This window comes from Mauremys reevesii, linkage group 27, assembly GCF_016161935.1.
Source record: "Mauremys reevesii isolate NIE-2019 linkage group 27, ASM1616193v1, whole genome shotgun sequence".
Taxonomy (NCBI): domain Eukaryota; kingdom Metazoa; phylum Chordata; order Testudines; family Geoemydidae; genus Mauremys; species Mauremys reevesii.
Genome location: NC_052649.1, coordinates 8,123,021 through 8,136,795, shown reverse-complemented (window position 1 = coordinate 8,136,795; position 13,775 = coordinate 8,123,021). Strand labels below are relative to the sequence as shown.

General features: G+C 60.0%; 3 protein-coding genes across 14 annotated transcripts in view; 2 read left to right on the top strand and 1 right to left on the bottom strand.

Annotated features, from left to right (window-relative positions):
- The window catches only part of LOC120392089 (zinc finger protein 385C-like), a 186,582-nt gene extending 182,678 nt beyond the window's left edge, over nucleotides 1-3,904 (top strand). For all 7 annotated transcript variants that reach the window (XM_039516477.1, XM_039516478.1, XM_039516476.1 and 4 more), the window contains one exon: nucleotides 209-3,904. In XM_039516477.1, coding sequence (XP_039372411.1) covers nucleotides 209-433 — 225 coding nt within the window. In that variant the 3' untranslated portion in view covers nucleotides 434-3,904. The remainder of the gene's footprint in view (nucleotides 1-208) is intronic.
- Nucleotides 3,905-4,013: 109 nt separating this feature from the next.
- NKIRAS2 (NFKB inhibitor interacting Ras like 2) overlaps nucleotides 4,014-13,775 on the bottom strand; it is an 11,165-nt gene continuing 1,403 nt past the window's right edge. For 2 of the 6 annotated variants that reach the window (XM_039516499.1, XM_039516501.1), the window contains exons 2-5: nucleotides 9,421-9,609; nucleotides 7,899-8,006; nucleotides 6,949-7,190; nucleotides 4,014-6,040 (exon numbers count right to left, since the gene is read on the bottom strand). In XM_039516499.1, the coding sequence (XP_039372433.1) occupies nucleotides 5,801-6,040; nucleotides 6,949-7,190; nucleotides 7,899-7,992 (576 nt within the window). In that variant the 5' untranslated portion in view covers nucleotides 7,993-8,006; nucleotides 9,421-9,609 and the 3' untranslated portion in view covers nucleotides 4,014-5,800. Of the gene's footprint in view, nucleotides 6,041-6,948; nucleotides 7,191-7,898; nucleotides 8,035-9,420; nucleotides 9,610-10,719; nucleotides 10,839-11,274; nucleotides 11,375-13,775 lie in introns of those variants that run through there. The other 4 variants (XM_039516502.1, XM_039516497.1, XM_039516500.1 and 1 more) reach the window with 4 other exon arrangements.
- Nucleotides 11,386-13,775, top strand: part of DNAJC7 (DnaJ heat shock protein family (Hsp40) member C7) — a 25,678-nt gene continuing 23,288 nt past the window's right edge. The window contains exon 1 of the mRNA XM_039516489.1: nucleotides 11,386-11,542. Within this exon, the coding sequence (XP_039372423.1) occupies nucleotides 11,454-11,542 (89 nt within the window). The 5' untranslated portion in view covers nucleotides 11,386-11,453. The remainder of the gene's footprint in view (nucleotides 11,543-13,775) is intronic.

The following is a 13,775-nucleotide window of genomic DNA, read 5'->3' as shown; positions in this document are numbered from 1 at the left end:
CTGATCCCCTGGGGCAGTTCCTATGAAATAGAAACTGGGTGACTATTGATCCCAGTCTCTGCGCCCACACGCCGGTTACCAGACTAAGCCTGAGCCCAGGGCTGGCTGCTCCACTCCCCCGCAGAGCCGGCAGTGCCAGGATCTCGCCCCTCCTACGGCCACATGGTTCATGTGCTTTGTCTCTCTCTCTCTCTCTCTCCCTCTACAGTCCAAGCTGGCTTTGCAGAAGCACCTCACCAAAACCTTGGCTACCCGCTTCCTCCCGAGCCCCCTCGCCACGGCAGCCATGTGTGCCATGCCTGGCCCACTCACCCTCAGACCAGCCGCCGCCACTGCCCTCTTCCAGGCCCCGCTCCTTGGACCAGCGCTCTTCCGAACCCCGCCCGGCCACGTCCGCGCCACGCCCGGCCCCATCGTCTTCGCCCCCTACTAGAGCCAGCGCCCTCCAAGGCTCCGTCTCTCCCGGCCGCGGCGAAGAGCGGCAAGGACAGGGCTCTGTTCCCATTGAAGGCAAACGATACGTTGTAACCGTTGACCGAGGTTTTTTCTTTCCCTCCCAGCCAGTTCCCACTGGGCTTGGAGATTCCCCAGCTGACTGCTCTGCCCGGCCTGGCTGGACCCCCCCCTTACCCACCCCCAGTGCCCCAGTCGTTTCTACCACCCACTCACGCAGTAGCTCTCCGAAAACACAGCTCCATGTCTGCTTTGATTGGATTCAGTTAAAGGGACAGTGCTGGGATCCCCCAGGCCTATTGATGCCCGTGGCCAGCGGGTCCCCCTCTTTGGCTAGTGAGTTTTTCATTCATCCCCTTCCCAGTGATTAATTTAAACCAAACCAGGGAAGTGGCCTGGCTGACTCTCTGGAAAGGGAGGGCCTTTTTCTCAGGCTTGCTGGTTCAGAGCCAGCCCAGGTTCGTGGCGACCCCCAGATCATAGGTCCAGCTGGAAGGAGTCCGTGGTGGATCTCAGGCCAGTTTCCAGTGGGAAAAACCTCCCCAGCGCAAAATCCAACCCCCGGTTTCCCACCCGTAGCAGGGAGGATGCAGCCTAAGCCCTGCATGGGACATGAGGCACGTGGGCAGAGAGCAGCGTGGTGGATGATTGCCCTGCCTACTGCCTGACCCACCCTGGGTCTAAGGCTGCAGGGAGCGTGTTACTCTCCAGCTCCTCTAGTCTGGGCCATGTCAGCAGCAGGAAATCCAGAGGAGACACCAGCAGACAGGGGCAGCGTCTTCCCAGAGAACAAACAGCGAACCCTAAGAGACCAGCAGAGACCTCTTTCCTGCTCCCTTCAGAAAGCACATTCTCGTCCCACACCGGAGGTGCAGTGGAGGACCGGGCAGATTGGATCGGAGTGTTGTCTAGAGCAGTGGTTTTCAACCTTTCTTCATTTGCGGGCCCCTCTGGAAATCAGATATAGGCTGAGGATCCCCAGGGGTCCGCGGACCACAGGTTGAAAACCAGGGGTCTAGTGGTTACACAACAGGACTCCTTGATTCTCCTCCCAGACCTGGCTCAGGGTGTGATCCCGTGGCTGGAGAATAGGACGTAGGGAGTCAGGACACCTGGGTTCCATTCCCAGTTCAGCTAAGGCCTGGAGTCGACTGGTTAGAGAACGGCCCTTCTCCTTGGTATCTGTTCCCAACTCTGCCGTTCACTCCGTTGCACCACGGTGCTTCACCTCTTAGTGCCTCAGTTTTCCCCCATTAAGCAGGGGATAGCTCTGACCCTACCTCGCAGGGAGGCTGAGTGAGGGTTCACAAAGCACTTTGTCCTTGCGTAGCGCCTTTCCTCGGAGAGCTGCAGAGCATTCCTCCCGTTACCAGGCCAGCAGACAAAACCCACTCACCCAGCCCCGTTGGAACTCGGCGCTTCCAAGGAAACTGGGAGGATTCCCTGGTAGTTCAGCCCGACAGCCCAGAATAAGAGCCGGTTCGGTTAACAAGCACGTGGCGTTGGCCCTCCCATGCTCTGAGTGCAGCTCGCAGACGGGCTCCAGAGCCCACACTACGCATTATGGGGGCGATGGTTTGGGTTTTCACTGTGTTAAAAGAGCGTGCGATGCCCTGGTCTGAACAGTTACCGAGGCGCTACCGGCTCCCCCGCACGCACTGTAAATAGAAACATGCAGGAAGGTTGTGACCCACATGGACCTTGTGCCGGAGTGACAACCCGTCCCGATCTATGCAAATCCGAACGGAGTAGCCCCGTCGTCGTGGTAACCTGGCTGCGTCCTGCGGCGGTGCCCGCTCTGTCTGCACAGCGAGGAACGTTGTTCCGAGCAGAAACTGAACGATGCACCTCGGTGCATCATGCACACGCTTCCGAGAGCCCCCTGGTCCCGTGAGCTCTCCGCTGCTCCCCACGGCACAGGCTCTGAGCCCCCCGGCGGAGGCTGCCCTCCAATCCCCACGCACAAGCCCACCTGGCAGATGTCGTAACTTGAACACAGGAGGTGTCTGGGTGGCACAGGGAGGATCCTGCCGCCCCCACAGCCATTGGAGGCTGAACGTGGTTTCCAAACGCCATGGGGCTGTGAGATTGTCACTTCCCCCGAGCTCAGGGGCTGTCCCTGGGTGCTTTGGGCAATACGGGTCTGTGCGTGACGTGTCCCCAACGGGCCGGGTGCTGGAGCATTGTGCTGTTAGTGCCGGAGGGCCCCAGGGCAAGGCCTGATGGTGCTGTCCCACACCCCCTCCCCCTTTGCGTGGTCACCAGTGGGGTTTGAGCTGGGGCCGGCGCGCTCCACCACCTGAGCTGGCAGTAGTAGTGGGTTGTTATCCCCTAGAGCACAGCCCCCTCTAGCGGGCTGGCCTAAGGCTCGGACAGCGCGTTCCAGGAGTGCTGCGGGGGCTCTCAGCACAGGGCCCCTCCCCTTGGGAGTGTGGGGAGCTGGTGCAGGATAGACGGGCCTGCCTGGGGGTGAACCAAAGAATCCAGCCTGGGCCTGAGCACTGGGGGATCCACTTCGATGCGTTTTCCCGGGCACCTGAAGGTGAAACCTTGGGGGTTCTTTTTTGTCCAAGATTTGGGTTTAAATGTGTCCTCCGGAGCTTTGCAATAACCCCAGCGCCGGCCAGCTGCAGGGGACCGGCTCCATCCCTTACGGCCTCTGGGTGGGCGAATCCTCCGCCTGGAACAAAGTGGGGGGGGATAGGCCCCCCCACGGCCCAGCTCACAGGAGCTCCTTGCAGAAGTCCCATGGGGGGGGGCAGGGGCTGGTAGTGGGAGCTGCCACTGGGCAAACCATCCCCTCACGAAGCTTTAGATGGGGCGAGGGAGGGAGCCGGACACCTCTGTGCAATGCCAGTCATCCCCTAACGCCATCAGCCCCCAGGCAGCCTGGGGCTTACCCTGGCGCCAGCTCCAGCCGTCCAGCCCCGCAGCAGCCTCTCCTCCATCTGCCTCCCTCTCCCCCCAGACGCCGCTGCAGCTCGTTCTCCCCCCAGGGGCTTGTGCCGTGGTAGTTTTAGGAATTCAGGAAGCCCAAAGCTTTAGCCATGGGTCCCCCCCTGCCCCCAAGAGACTCCGGTCGCACTGCAGGTGGAGCTGGGTCACAAAGCCCCCCAGAGCCAGAGTCAAACCTACCCTCAGCCCAGCAGTGGGGTGACGCTAGACTAGAACACTTGAAAGCCATTCCTTCCCGTCCCCACCAGCCGGCCCCGGCCTGCGCCAGGGCACCCTGCTGCCCCTTCGCCGCCGGCCCCCCGCGCTAGCCAAAGCAGTTACCGCCTCTGACTTCGCATACGCTGTGCTAGGCTGCAGCGCTGCCGCGTGTCCCTGTAAATACCCTCGGCGTGATGTGAACAAGGTTGATTTTGACAACTAAAAAGCAAACGAAATAATCAGCCTGTAGGGACTTGGCCAGTAACCCCCCCACCCCCGTACTGCTCCGTGTATATTTTTGATGTACTATAACTGTTGGGGGGGGGGGATATTTTGATAATCGAATCTCATTGCTTTCTTGTGTTACTCAGTAAATAAAAGGAACCTGTATAAATGCGCCTGGACTTTCGCGCCACCTTTCTTTGGGCCCGCGAGGCGGGAGCCCCCGGAAGCAGAGGTGGAAATAGGAATTGCCAAAGGACCGTTCGCCCTGTAGCCAGTGGCTGGGGAAAACCGGCCACAGGGTGGGCTGGCTCAGGACGGCCCAGGCTTTTCCTGTAGTTTTCCATGGAAGGCCGGACCAGTAACAAATGTGATCGGTAACGGGCTGCAGGAGCTACTGAGCCACGGGTGGCTGGAGCTAGGCCCAGGGCTCGTGCCATGCCCCCAGCCAGCCGCGTTCCCGGGAAGCACACCCGCTCCGAGAGCAGCTGAGTTTATTGACGGCGCTTGCTGACCAGGAGGAAGCGGCTCTACATGCCTCTGACATGAGATTACATACATGCAATAATGAAAAAAACCCACCAGCCTCACTTCCCAGCACCAGAACACGCCCTGCTGCCAGGTGGGCTAATCCAGGGGACCCCGTGAGTCCCGTCCCCCTCCAGCAGCCAAAGCACATTCCCTCCCGTCCCAAATTCCTGGCCAAGGAGACGCTCAGGGACCATCTAAAACTAACCCCTTGGTTCTTGGCCAACTGAGGCACCTCTGCAGCCCTTCCCCTCCCCCGCCAGTTCTGCCAAAGAGCTGCAGGTCGGAAACGTGTCTCGGGGGGTGGGGGGGGCAGCAGCTCCTCAGCAATGAGCTGAGCTGCACCTGCCTAACGAGCGATGCAAATGGCTGCCCCCACCCAGGCTTCTGCAGGGAGCTCCTCATGCTGGGGGGCTTCAGCTCCGGGCACAGGGGAATCAGAGGCAGCGGCACGACCCCGACGCCGTGGCTTGGCCTGGCCTTCAGCTGGGGATCAAAGGGCGCAGATCAGGGCAGACATGCCTGGACACTGATGAGCTTAATGAACCTAACCCCAAGCTCTGCTCAGCCTGGCCTCACCCATGCGCCCCGATTCTGCAGCTGCAGAGGGGCCAGGTGCATTTCCCGGCTGCTCAGGCAGTTAAAGAGCTGGGGGCAGGGGACAGTGAAGGTTCTGCAGGGACCCAGGGCAGTTCCTTGTTCCCCAGGATCTACGCAGCCCCCAGGGAGGCAAGTGCAGCATGCATGGGGCTAAGAGCCATCTGGAAGCAGAGCCCAGCAATCCTGGAGCCCCCATCCACCTCCCCAGCTGCAGAGAGCAGGTGGTTTGCAGGTGCCTGGTGGTGAGCGGAGAGGCCTGGAGGATGAACGCTGTCGCTCCAGCTCCACTGTGCTCCAGGGTCTAGTTCAGGAGCCGAACGGCTCCACAGCCGGGGAGCTCAGAGCCCCCTTCCAGCTGGGCACCTGCTCCAGCACCAGCCTGGAGGGAGGAGCTTCGGGGGACAGGCCGGGGCATTCTGCGGCACAGCTGGAGGGGGGAGGAAGGCGCTAGGGACTGCCATACGCTCCCCTCCAGGTTCAGGGCAAGGGTTACAAGGGGCCAGATGGCGGTTGGAGCCCCCTGCCAGGCCAAGGAGTGGGTTTGCCGAGAGCTTTGTCTAGCCTGTGCTTTGGGAGCAGAGACCAGGCCAGCAGCTGCCTGTTCGCAGGGCTCCCGGGCTCGGTCTGGGCGAATCCTGAGTTTAGACCGGCCGCCCAAGGCCGCCCTCCCTCTCCAGGCAACAGGGACGGGCCAGGCATCTTCACTGCCCCCAGTGACCACCGGGTCCTCGCCATGCTGCCTCCTGTGGCCAGGGGCCAGGCCCCCCCCATCAGCAGGCTTCGTGCCAACGCCCCAGAGCTCAGGAGAGGGTGGAAGCGCCATGGGGGAGGGGAGGCCAGGCCTTCAGCCGTCCATGGAGCCGCTGCCCTTGTTCTTGCGGCTCAGCGGGAAGGCGGACTTGCTCTGCGGCTGCGTCATCTTGCTGGCCAGGTAGGTGAAAGGCTCGATCAGCGTCCGGCGGTCGGCCACGGACACCTCCCACAGCTTCACCTTCTCGCCCTTGGCCCAGTGCTGGGCCGCGTCGTGGTCCACGCGCCGCTGCTCCTGCAGGTCGCACTTGTTGCCCAGAACCACAATGGTGACCTGTACGAACACCCGCAGACGGAGCACACTCAGGGCCGGCTGCCTGGCACTGCAGCCTGCAGGGATTTCCCCCCCAGCACTGGTCTTTCTGCTGAACGTCTCTTTCCCTTTGGTGCCTTCCGGCCAGATTCCCTGCTGTGCTCCCGGCCCAGCCTTCGCCCCCACCCATGCGGCCAGCTGAGCCGCAGAGCTGATGGGCTCCAGAGGGTCCTGCCCAGCCCCCTGGGGCCGGAGCTTGGGCAGAGGCTACAGGGCTCTTTCCGAGGCGGAGATAAGGGGCTCTGGGATTTCCCAAACTGGGTCAGATCACTGATCCCTCCCATGTGTCCCCCCTCCGCTGCCTGCTCCACCCGACAGCCAACGTCCCCTCCCTCCTGCTCAAGCAGGCCTGGCCAGTCGTGCAAGGCTGTAGGTGGCAAGGAGCAGTCCCTCCCTGAGCCCACCGGCTGCCCTGGGGTCTGACTGGCTTTCTAACCCCGTCTGCAGAGCGACAAACATCGGGCTCTGAGCGCAAGCGCCGGCCAAGCACTTGCAAACTCAGCCCCTTGCTGGCTGATTTAAAAATCCCGGGGGAGGGGAAGGGAGGGGCAAGGAGAGGAGAAAAGGCAGAGAGACCTTGAACGTGGTGCTGGCCTGACAGCGCTGGAGACCAACGGCCTCTGCCGAGAGGGGGAAATCCAAGGAGCAGAAAGCACCACCTCCCCTCAGGCTGCCACCCCCCGCTCAGTCCCTGTGGCCCCTGTGCTGAGTATCCGAGACAGAGGGCAGCCGGGGGGGCGAGGGGGTCCCCCGACTCACTGCTGCAGGACACTGACAAGCCCCAGAAGGACTGGGGAGCTGTAGGGGAGGGGGCTCGGTCCCCCAGTCCCAGCCCGCCCCGCGCTCTGGCGCCTGTGGCGATGCCTCACCTCCTTCTTATCCTTGCATTTGTCGATTTCCTTCTTGAGCAGCTCCACCCTCTTGAAGGACTCCCTGCTGCCGGTGCTGTAGACCAGCACGTAGCCGTCCGTGCAGGAGAAGCAGTGCTTGGGGAGCTCCAGGCCCTCCCGCAGGCCCCGGGTGTCGTAGAATCGCACCTGCTCCCGCACCCCGCGGTCCGTCTCCACCGAGCCCACGTAGATGTCCTCCTGGGTTTCTATCATCTCGGAACCTGCGGGGAAGCGGGCGGGCGTGTGTGGGGTAACGTGGGGAGCCGGGCTGCAGTCTGCCGTGCCGGAGGAGGCCTGCGTTCTATTGCGGGCTCTGCCACTGACCTGCTGAGTGACCGTGGGCAAGTCCCGCCCCTGCCCTGTGCCTCAGTTTCCCCTCCCAGCCTTTGTCTGGTCTGTTCAGACTGGGAGCTCTTTGGGGCAGAGCCTGGCACAAGGGGGCCCCTAGGTGCTGCCACATAATAGCAGCTCCTTGCCCATACTCTGCTCCCTGTTCAGTCAGGTCTCCCGCATCTGTGTTTAGAGCGGCCCTACCGGGGCAAACGGCCTGTGGGAGGGAGCTGCTGGAGGCCGCTTTCCCAGGGTTTTTTCTATTTACTCTCCCCACCTGGGACACTGGCAGACAAACCTGCCTGTCCCCATCCCCTGCCTGTCACTGCACGACCCTGTCTGCCTCCATCACGTGCTTACACGACTCTATTTGAATTGCAGAGGGCTGGGCAGTTCCACTAGAGTTTGTTCTGGAATGCTGGGAGGTTGGTGCTAATTTATTATTGTAGGGTCTCCTGTCAACAGTTGGGCTAGGCGCTGATTTATTATGGTCAGGGTGCTGGTCATTACGAAAAGCCACAGCAGAGCCGTTTGGCATTAAGCCTGTGGGGGCTGCAGGACGCCCCCTTGCTGGTCACCCGCCCTACCCCCACACTTACCAACCACATGGTTCCCATAGAGGAGCTGCTCCAAGATGGATGTTTTCCCAACTGAGGCTTGGCCGCAAACCACCACCTTGCAGCTCTTCCCCATCTGGGCTCTCTTTCCTGGGGACGGAAGAGGGGGACGCTGGAGCTGGAGGAATACGTCTTCTCAAAGGCAAGTCAACCGGGCAATGCCACGTGGGCTGGAGCTTGGCAAAGTTTCCTGGGCCGTGCCCGGTCTCCCCGGTGCTCAGCGCTCTGCACCGCCACAGGAGAGAGAACCCTGGAAACCTAGGCTGGAAGGGACGCCAGAAGCCATCTCAGCCACCCCACTGCAGGGAGCCTGGTCTTACTCCTTGGGCCAGCGGGGGCTGGGGCACATGGCCCTGACATGACACTAATGGGCCCCTGCTGGGACACAAGCCCCATGGCTAAGTACGTGGGTCACTGCCCAGCGCTGATGCTGGGGCAAACCTCAGGATAAGTTACATTAGGCTGGAAGGAATAACGTGGGGTCCGAACTGCAGGTTTCATCCCCTAATCTCTCTGGAACCACAGCTTTGCATCCCAGCACGGTCAGTCCTTGAAGGTCCCCTCATCCCTCCCAGGAGACATTCGGTCAAGACCTCAAAAGCTGAGCTCCCATCTGCAGGAACATTTCACAATTCCTTGGGGCACTTCTGGTAAGAGGCAGGACTTTCCTGGGGCCCCTCCACCCACAGTTGTGCTACGGGGTTGCCACCCTCCTCCCCAGAGGAAGCTGCATTTCAGGGTGAGTTGGGTGGTATGTGTGGCCGGGGGGACGGTAAAATGGTTTTCACAACCAGACGAGGGTGTTGGGAGAAATTCGAGCCCAAACCCTGCGCTGGTAGGAAGCAGAAGGAAAGACGTTGGTGCAGGTCTGCCACTGGACTAAGGCTCAGGAGATTGCAGTTCCGTTCCCAGCTCTGCCACAGACTCCCTGGGTGACCTTGGGTGAGTCTCTTCACCTCTCTACCAGATGGTTCCCCATCTACCAAAGGGGGGCCATTCTCCCCTTCCTCCATCAATGGGTTTTTGGCTCTCATACTACCAGGCCAGGGGCCAGGAAAGCAGCTAGAACAAGGCACTCAGTGATCCACTGGATCTTTTCCCTCTCCCCAGGTGTGATCTGTGCTGGAGCCCCCGGGGGTGTATCCTGCTGAGCCCCCATGTTCTACACAAACACATGCTCCTTCGGGAGATTTCAGCCTGGGAACGAACCAACCACCTCAAATCCTACCGAAGCTGAAGAGCAGATGTGAAAGTGGGCGACAGGCCCAGGGGGCTGGAATCGCCGCAAGGCTGGGGAGCGAAGTATCACCGGATTTAGGCTGCCCGGGCCCTGATCCTCACTGCAGCCTTGGCAGGACATGAGCCCAGCTGGCTGCACTGGACTCACAGAGGCAGCTGGCTCTTGGCTGGAGGCTTTAAGCATCGGTGAATGTGTATCAGTATTTCCCCCTTCCCCCCCACCCAGCTGGCACAGCAAATCTCTGATGGGGGGGTCTCTACCTACCTTCTCAGGACAGCTGTCTGTCTGGTTCCTCCTCTTCCTACAGCTTCAGGCTTAGCTGACTCACATGACACCCAAGGAAGGGGAAATCAGAGACAGCAAGACAGGGCAACTGCGAGGCGAGCCAGCCCGACAGCGGCAGGACAGCACCATCTAGAGTTGCAGAGGACAGGTTGTGTCGTGCTTTCCCATCTACAATGGAAAAACAAACCAGAGCTGCATTACCTAATGATCTAACCCCAGACGCACACCCAAAGGTTCATCCGTGACCATGTTCTTAGTAACTTCATGGGGGGGGGCCTTGCAAACTCTTTCATTGGCACTGAAGATAACTGCCAGGCAGAGTTGTAGGAAAGAGATCTTTATTGAGCTTGCGTAGTGGCCAGCATTGACAGGATGAGAGGTCTGTGCTTGTCTGGCAGCCTCCTGACCCCCGGCTTGCAGGCCTGCGGCCCTGGTGCCCCACTGAAGTGGGTCTTTCCTGAAACCCTCCCCCTTCCTCCCCATCATACTTCGCCAGCCACGGTGCAAATATGACAAGAAAAATGGAAACCAGGGCCACTTCAGGCAACTAGTGGCCACATCGTCCATTTAAGGAAAAGCTTTTTAAAAAAAACAGCAACTTTCATGTCTGAAAATATGGAGGGAAAGTTCCCCCAGCTCAGCCCCCCGTTCCACCAGCCTGATCTTCTTTTCTTTGAGATTCCAGGTGGTTTTGAAGAAAGCTAAGCTTTCTGGCTGCAAATATCCTGAAATCTAGAGTGACTGTCATGGACGAGGGCAGGCAAGGAAGGACAAGGGTCACAACAGAATGATCACGTCAATATGCAAGAAAGACCTGATCCTGCAATGAGCTCTGTGTAGGCAGGCCCTGCTGAGCGTCCATATTCATTGCAAGCTCAGGGCCTAAGGCAGTGGTTCTCAACCTATTACCACTGTGGGCTGCACATGCAGCTCTTTGTGTTATGTGGGCTACATCCACACAATAGATATACAACCTGTCTGGCCTGGGGGATGTCACATGGGCTGCAGTTGTGTGCTGACTGGGCTGTGGGTTGAGAACCACTGGCCTAAGGCATGGGCAGAGCTTGATGTTTGGAACCTAACTGATTGTTATCTGTGGATGTGGTTACAGTGACAGTTTGGTGCCAGGGGGCGGTGGTTTAGCAGGAGGATGCCTTAGCATGGCAGTTTACTATTTACACCAGGATCGTTGCCATTTGTTATCAGCCATGTTACAGCAGCACCTAGCAGCGCCCTTCGGGGATCAGGGACGCATTGTGCCAGGCGCCCAACACACACCACGAGCTCGTCATGCTGCATCACCGGGTGCCCCCCACGTCCAGTGTCACTCTGCACCCGGCATCCGCTCCATGTTGGGCCAATCTCAGGTAAGTCACCGTCATGGCCCCCTTGCTGCCTCTGAGGCAGGCCTCTCCCAGCACCTCCCCCCTGGCTGGAGGGGGCCTGGGACACCCCCCAGGCGGCCAGGCCACCCCCATTCCCATCCCCCTTCCCCCAGCTGGCCAGGCCAGGCCACCCCCAGTCCCATCTTCTCCCCCCCCACCCCAGCTGGCCAGGCCAGGCCACCCCCATTCCCATCCCCCTTCCCCCAGCTGGCCAGGCCAGGCCACCCCCATTCCCATCTTCTCCCGCCCCAGCGGGGCAGGCCAGGCCAGGCCACCCCCATTCCCATCCCCCTTCCCCCAGCTGGCCAGGCCTGGGATCCCCTGTCTGGCCAGGCCAGGCCACCTTCCCATCTCCCCCGGCTGGCCAGGCCCTGGGATCCCCCCTGTCTGGCCAGGCCAGGCCACCCCCATTCCCCCGGCCAGGCCACCCCCCCTTCCCATCCCTCACCCACGGGAGATTGGCCCTTCTGGTCCCTCATGCGCCCTCTCTGTGCCCCTCCCCTGGCGGACCGCGGCCCCTCTTGACGGACCGCGGCGGCCTCTCTTTGCTCCCGGAAGTCCAAGTCTCTTCCGGTTCCCCCTCCCCCCTCTCTTTCCCCCTCCCCAGGTTCCCGGCCCGGCTGTAAGATGGCGGCGGCGGCGGCGGCCGAGTGCGATGTGATCATGGCGGCGCCCGAGGGGCCCGGGCTGCTGGGCGGCGAGGAGGAGACGCGCAGGTAGCGGGGGCCGGGGGCGGGGCCGGGGTTTGTCCTGCCCGGGGGGGCTCAGTCACCGACACCCCCCGCGTGCGGGGCCCCGTGACCCCGGGTGCCCCATTCCCGGAGCTTGTCCCTCGGGGCGGGCTCGGGCTCGGGGGGGGCACAGGCAGGCAGGACCCCCCCCCGTGGGGCGGGGGGCGGCAGCCGGGAGTGGGGGCTGGGGACAGGGGGGGCAGCCCGGTGCTAACCCCCCCCCCCCCCGAGTCTGGTGTGATCTGCCCCCGGGGCAGGGCGGGGCGGCCCGGGGGCGGTGGGGGGTGCCGGGGGGGGTGTATTTTTCTGCCACCCCCTTGAATGGCTTTGTAGGGTCTTCCCTGTGGCCATTTGTGCAGTGTCCTGCGGGTGCCTGGTGCTGAATAGCGGACACCCCGTGCTGGGGCGGCCAGGCGGCGAGTGTGAACAATCGGGACGGGGGGGGGGGGCGGTAATAGGAGCCTGTATAAGAAAAAGACCCAAAGATCAGGACTGTCCCTATAAAATCGGGACATCAGGTCACCCTACCTCGTGCCGACCCCAGAACAGGATTTCTCTGGGCACCTCCAGTGCCCCCAGCCATCGCAGTCGTGTCTGGGCAGAAAACCCCCGTCTCGAAGAGGGGGTGCTGGGGGGATAGTGGATCGGGTCCCAGGGAGGAGAAGGTTCTGCCGCTTCATGTGCTGGGTCTGCAGGACTGAATTCAGCCCTGAAGAACAGGGGTGGGTGCTCAGAGTGGAATCAGGGACCTTCCTGCCCTTTAATGAGGGAGGTGTAGGATGCCAGATGTGGGGAGGAGGGCCTGCAGCTCCCAGATGTGGGGAGGCGGGCCTGCAGCTCCCAGATGTGGGGAGGAGGGCCTGCAGCTCCCAGCATGTGATGCTTTGTTTCAGAACGGCTTGGCTGCATGTCGGATGCTGAGCTCTCTGGCCTTTGCTTGACGTGCCCCTATATTAAAGGCAGGGATGGTTCCAGTCACTGTCCGTTTTATAGAAAAGGTTCAATCTTCTTTTGGTCAAACTTAGTGCAGTACAGCAAACCCCAGCCCGCTGTATGGTGCCTGCTGGCCTACAGTGATGGGTGCTATAGAAAACATTGATAGGCAGCAAATCTGGGCTTCCTTGAACTTGGCTTTGGTCTTTCAGTGTGTTCCATCCTTTCTGCCTAGGGGCAGTATTGACTAGCGCCTGCAGAAGCCTTTCTCTGCCAGATTGAGGTCTGCTCCGGACAGGGAGCTAAAGGGTTAAACGATGCATGTTGTCGTGGAGGGGGGAATCCTCATGGCTCAAAACCCTTGAAGAAGGTTCAGATCCTTTTCCCTTCTCTAACTCCTGTGTCTGAGGACTTCACGGATCCTTATTAATTGCACCTACCTGCAAGAGAACACTTACTGTTTGAGATTTGTGATAGCCTGGAGCAAGCAAGGAGTCCTGCTCTCCAATACCTGCCCCGTGCGCCATGGAAAAATGGTCATTGTGTATGTTGACTTTCCGAAGTACACTATGTATTGGGTGTTGAAAGTACTAGGACTGCTGTGTTCTTCCCCACCTAGTAATTGTTGAAAGACCAAGCCTCCTTCATCCCCAAAGCTCGCTGGCAGATTTTGCCCAGCGGTGCAGATACTATCTGAGGCCAGGCGTGGTGAGGATCCCAGCCCTGTCCTCTGGTAATGAATTTTCTTTACAAGAGCAAGTGCTTTTATTACCACCTGCTGCTAAGCTGTTGCAATCACAGCAGGGGATGAAATTACTAGATCAGCCTTTAGGAAACACTGTGCTCGTTCTGGTGGGCAAAACTGAGAGCTGAATCTCAGTAGTCTGGTGTCTCCAGGAGGAATACAATGTCTGTAAATGGTGCGGCTGAGCCTGTCACTCTAGAAAGGTGTTCACTTGACTGAAGCAGTAGGACAAAATGAAACTGAAAGGGGCCTCTGAGTAGTGCCAGTTTCAAAATGATGGTGAAGGGCTGAGGTAGGTGTGCTGCTTATTAGCTGTGAAAGGGTGCGGGCCAAAGGCGTGGCATTGGAAGTATTGTGGCGCCATGTTAATTAAATAGATAAATTGTTAAAAAAGCACCTGAATGCTGCATAAAATATCCGAGAATCATAGAATTAAAGAATTGATTAGTGCTGGGAGAACCCTGCTAAGTTTCATGTAATCCACCCCCTCCCGGGCTAATGTAGTCTTGTTCCTTATAGCATTTTCTCCAGGTCTTTGTT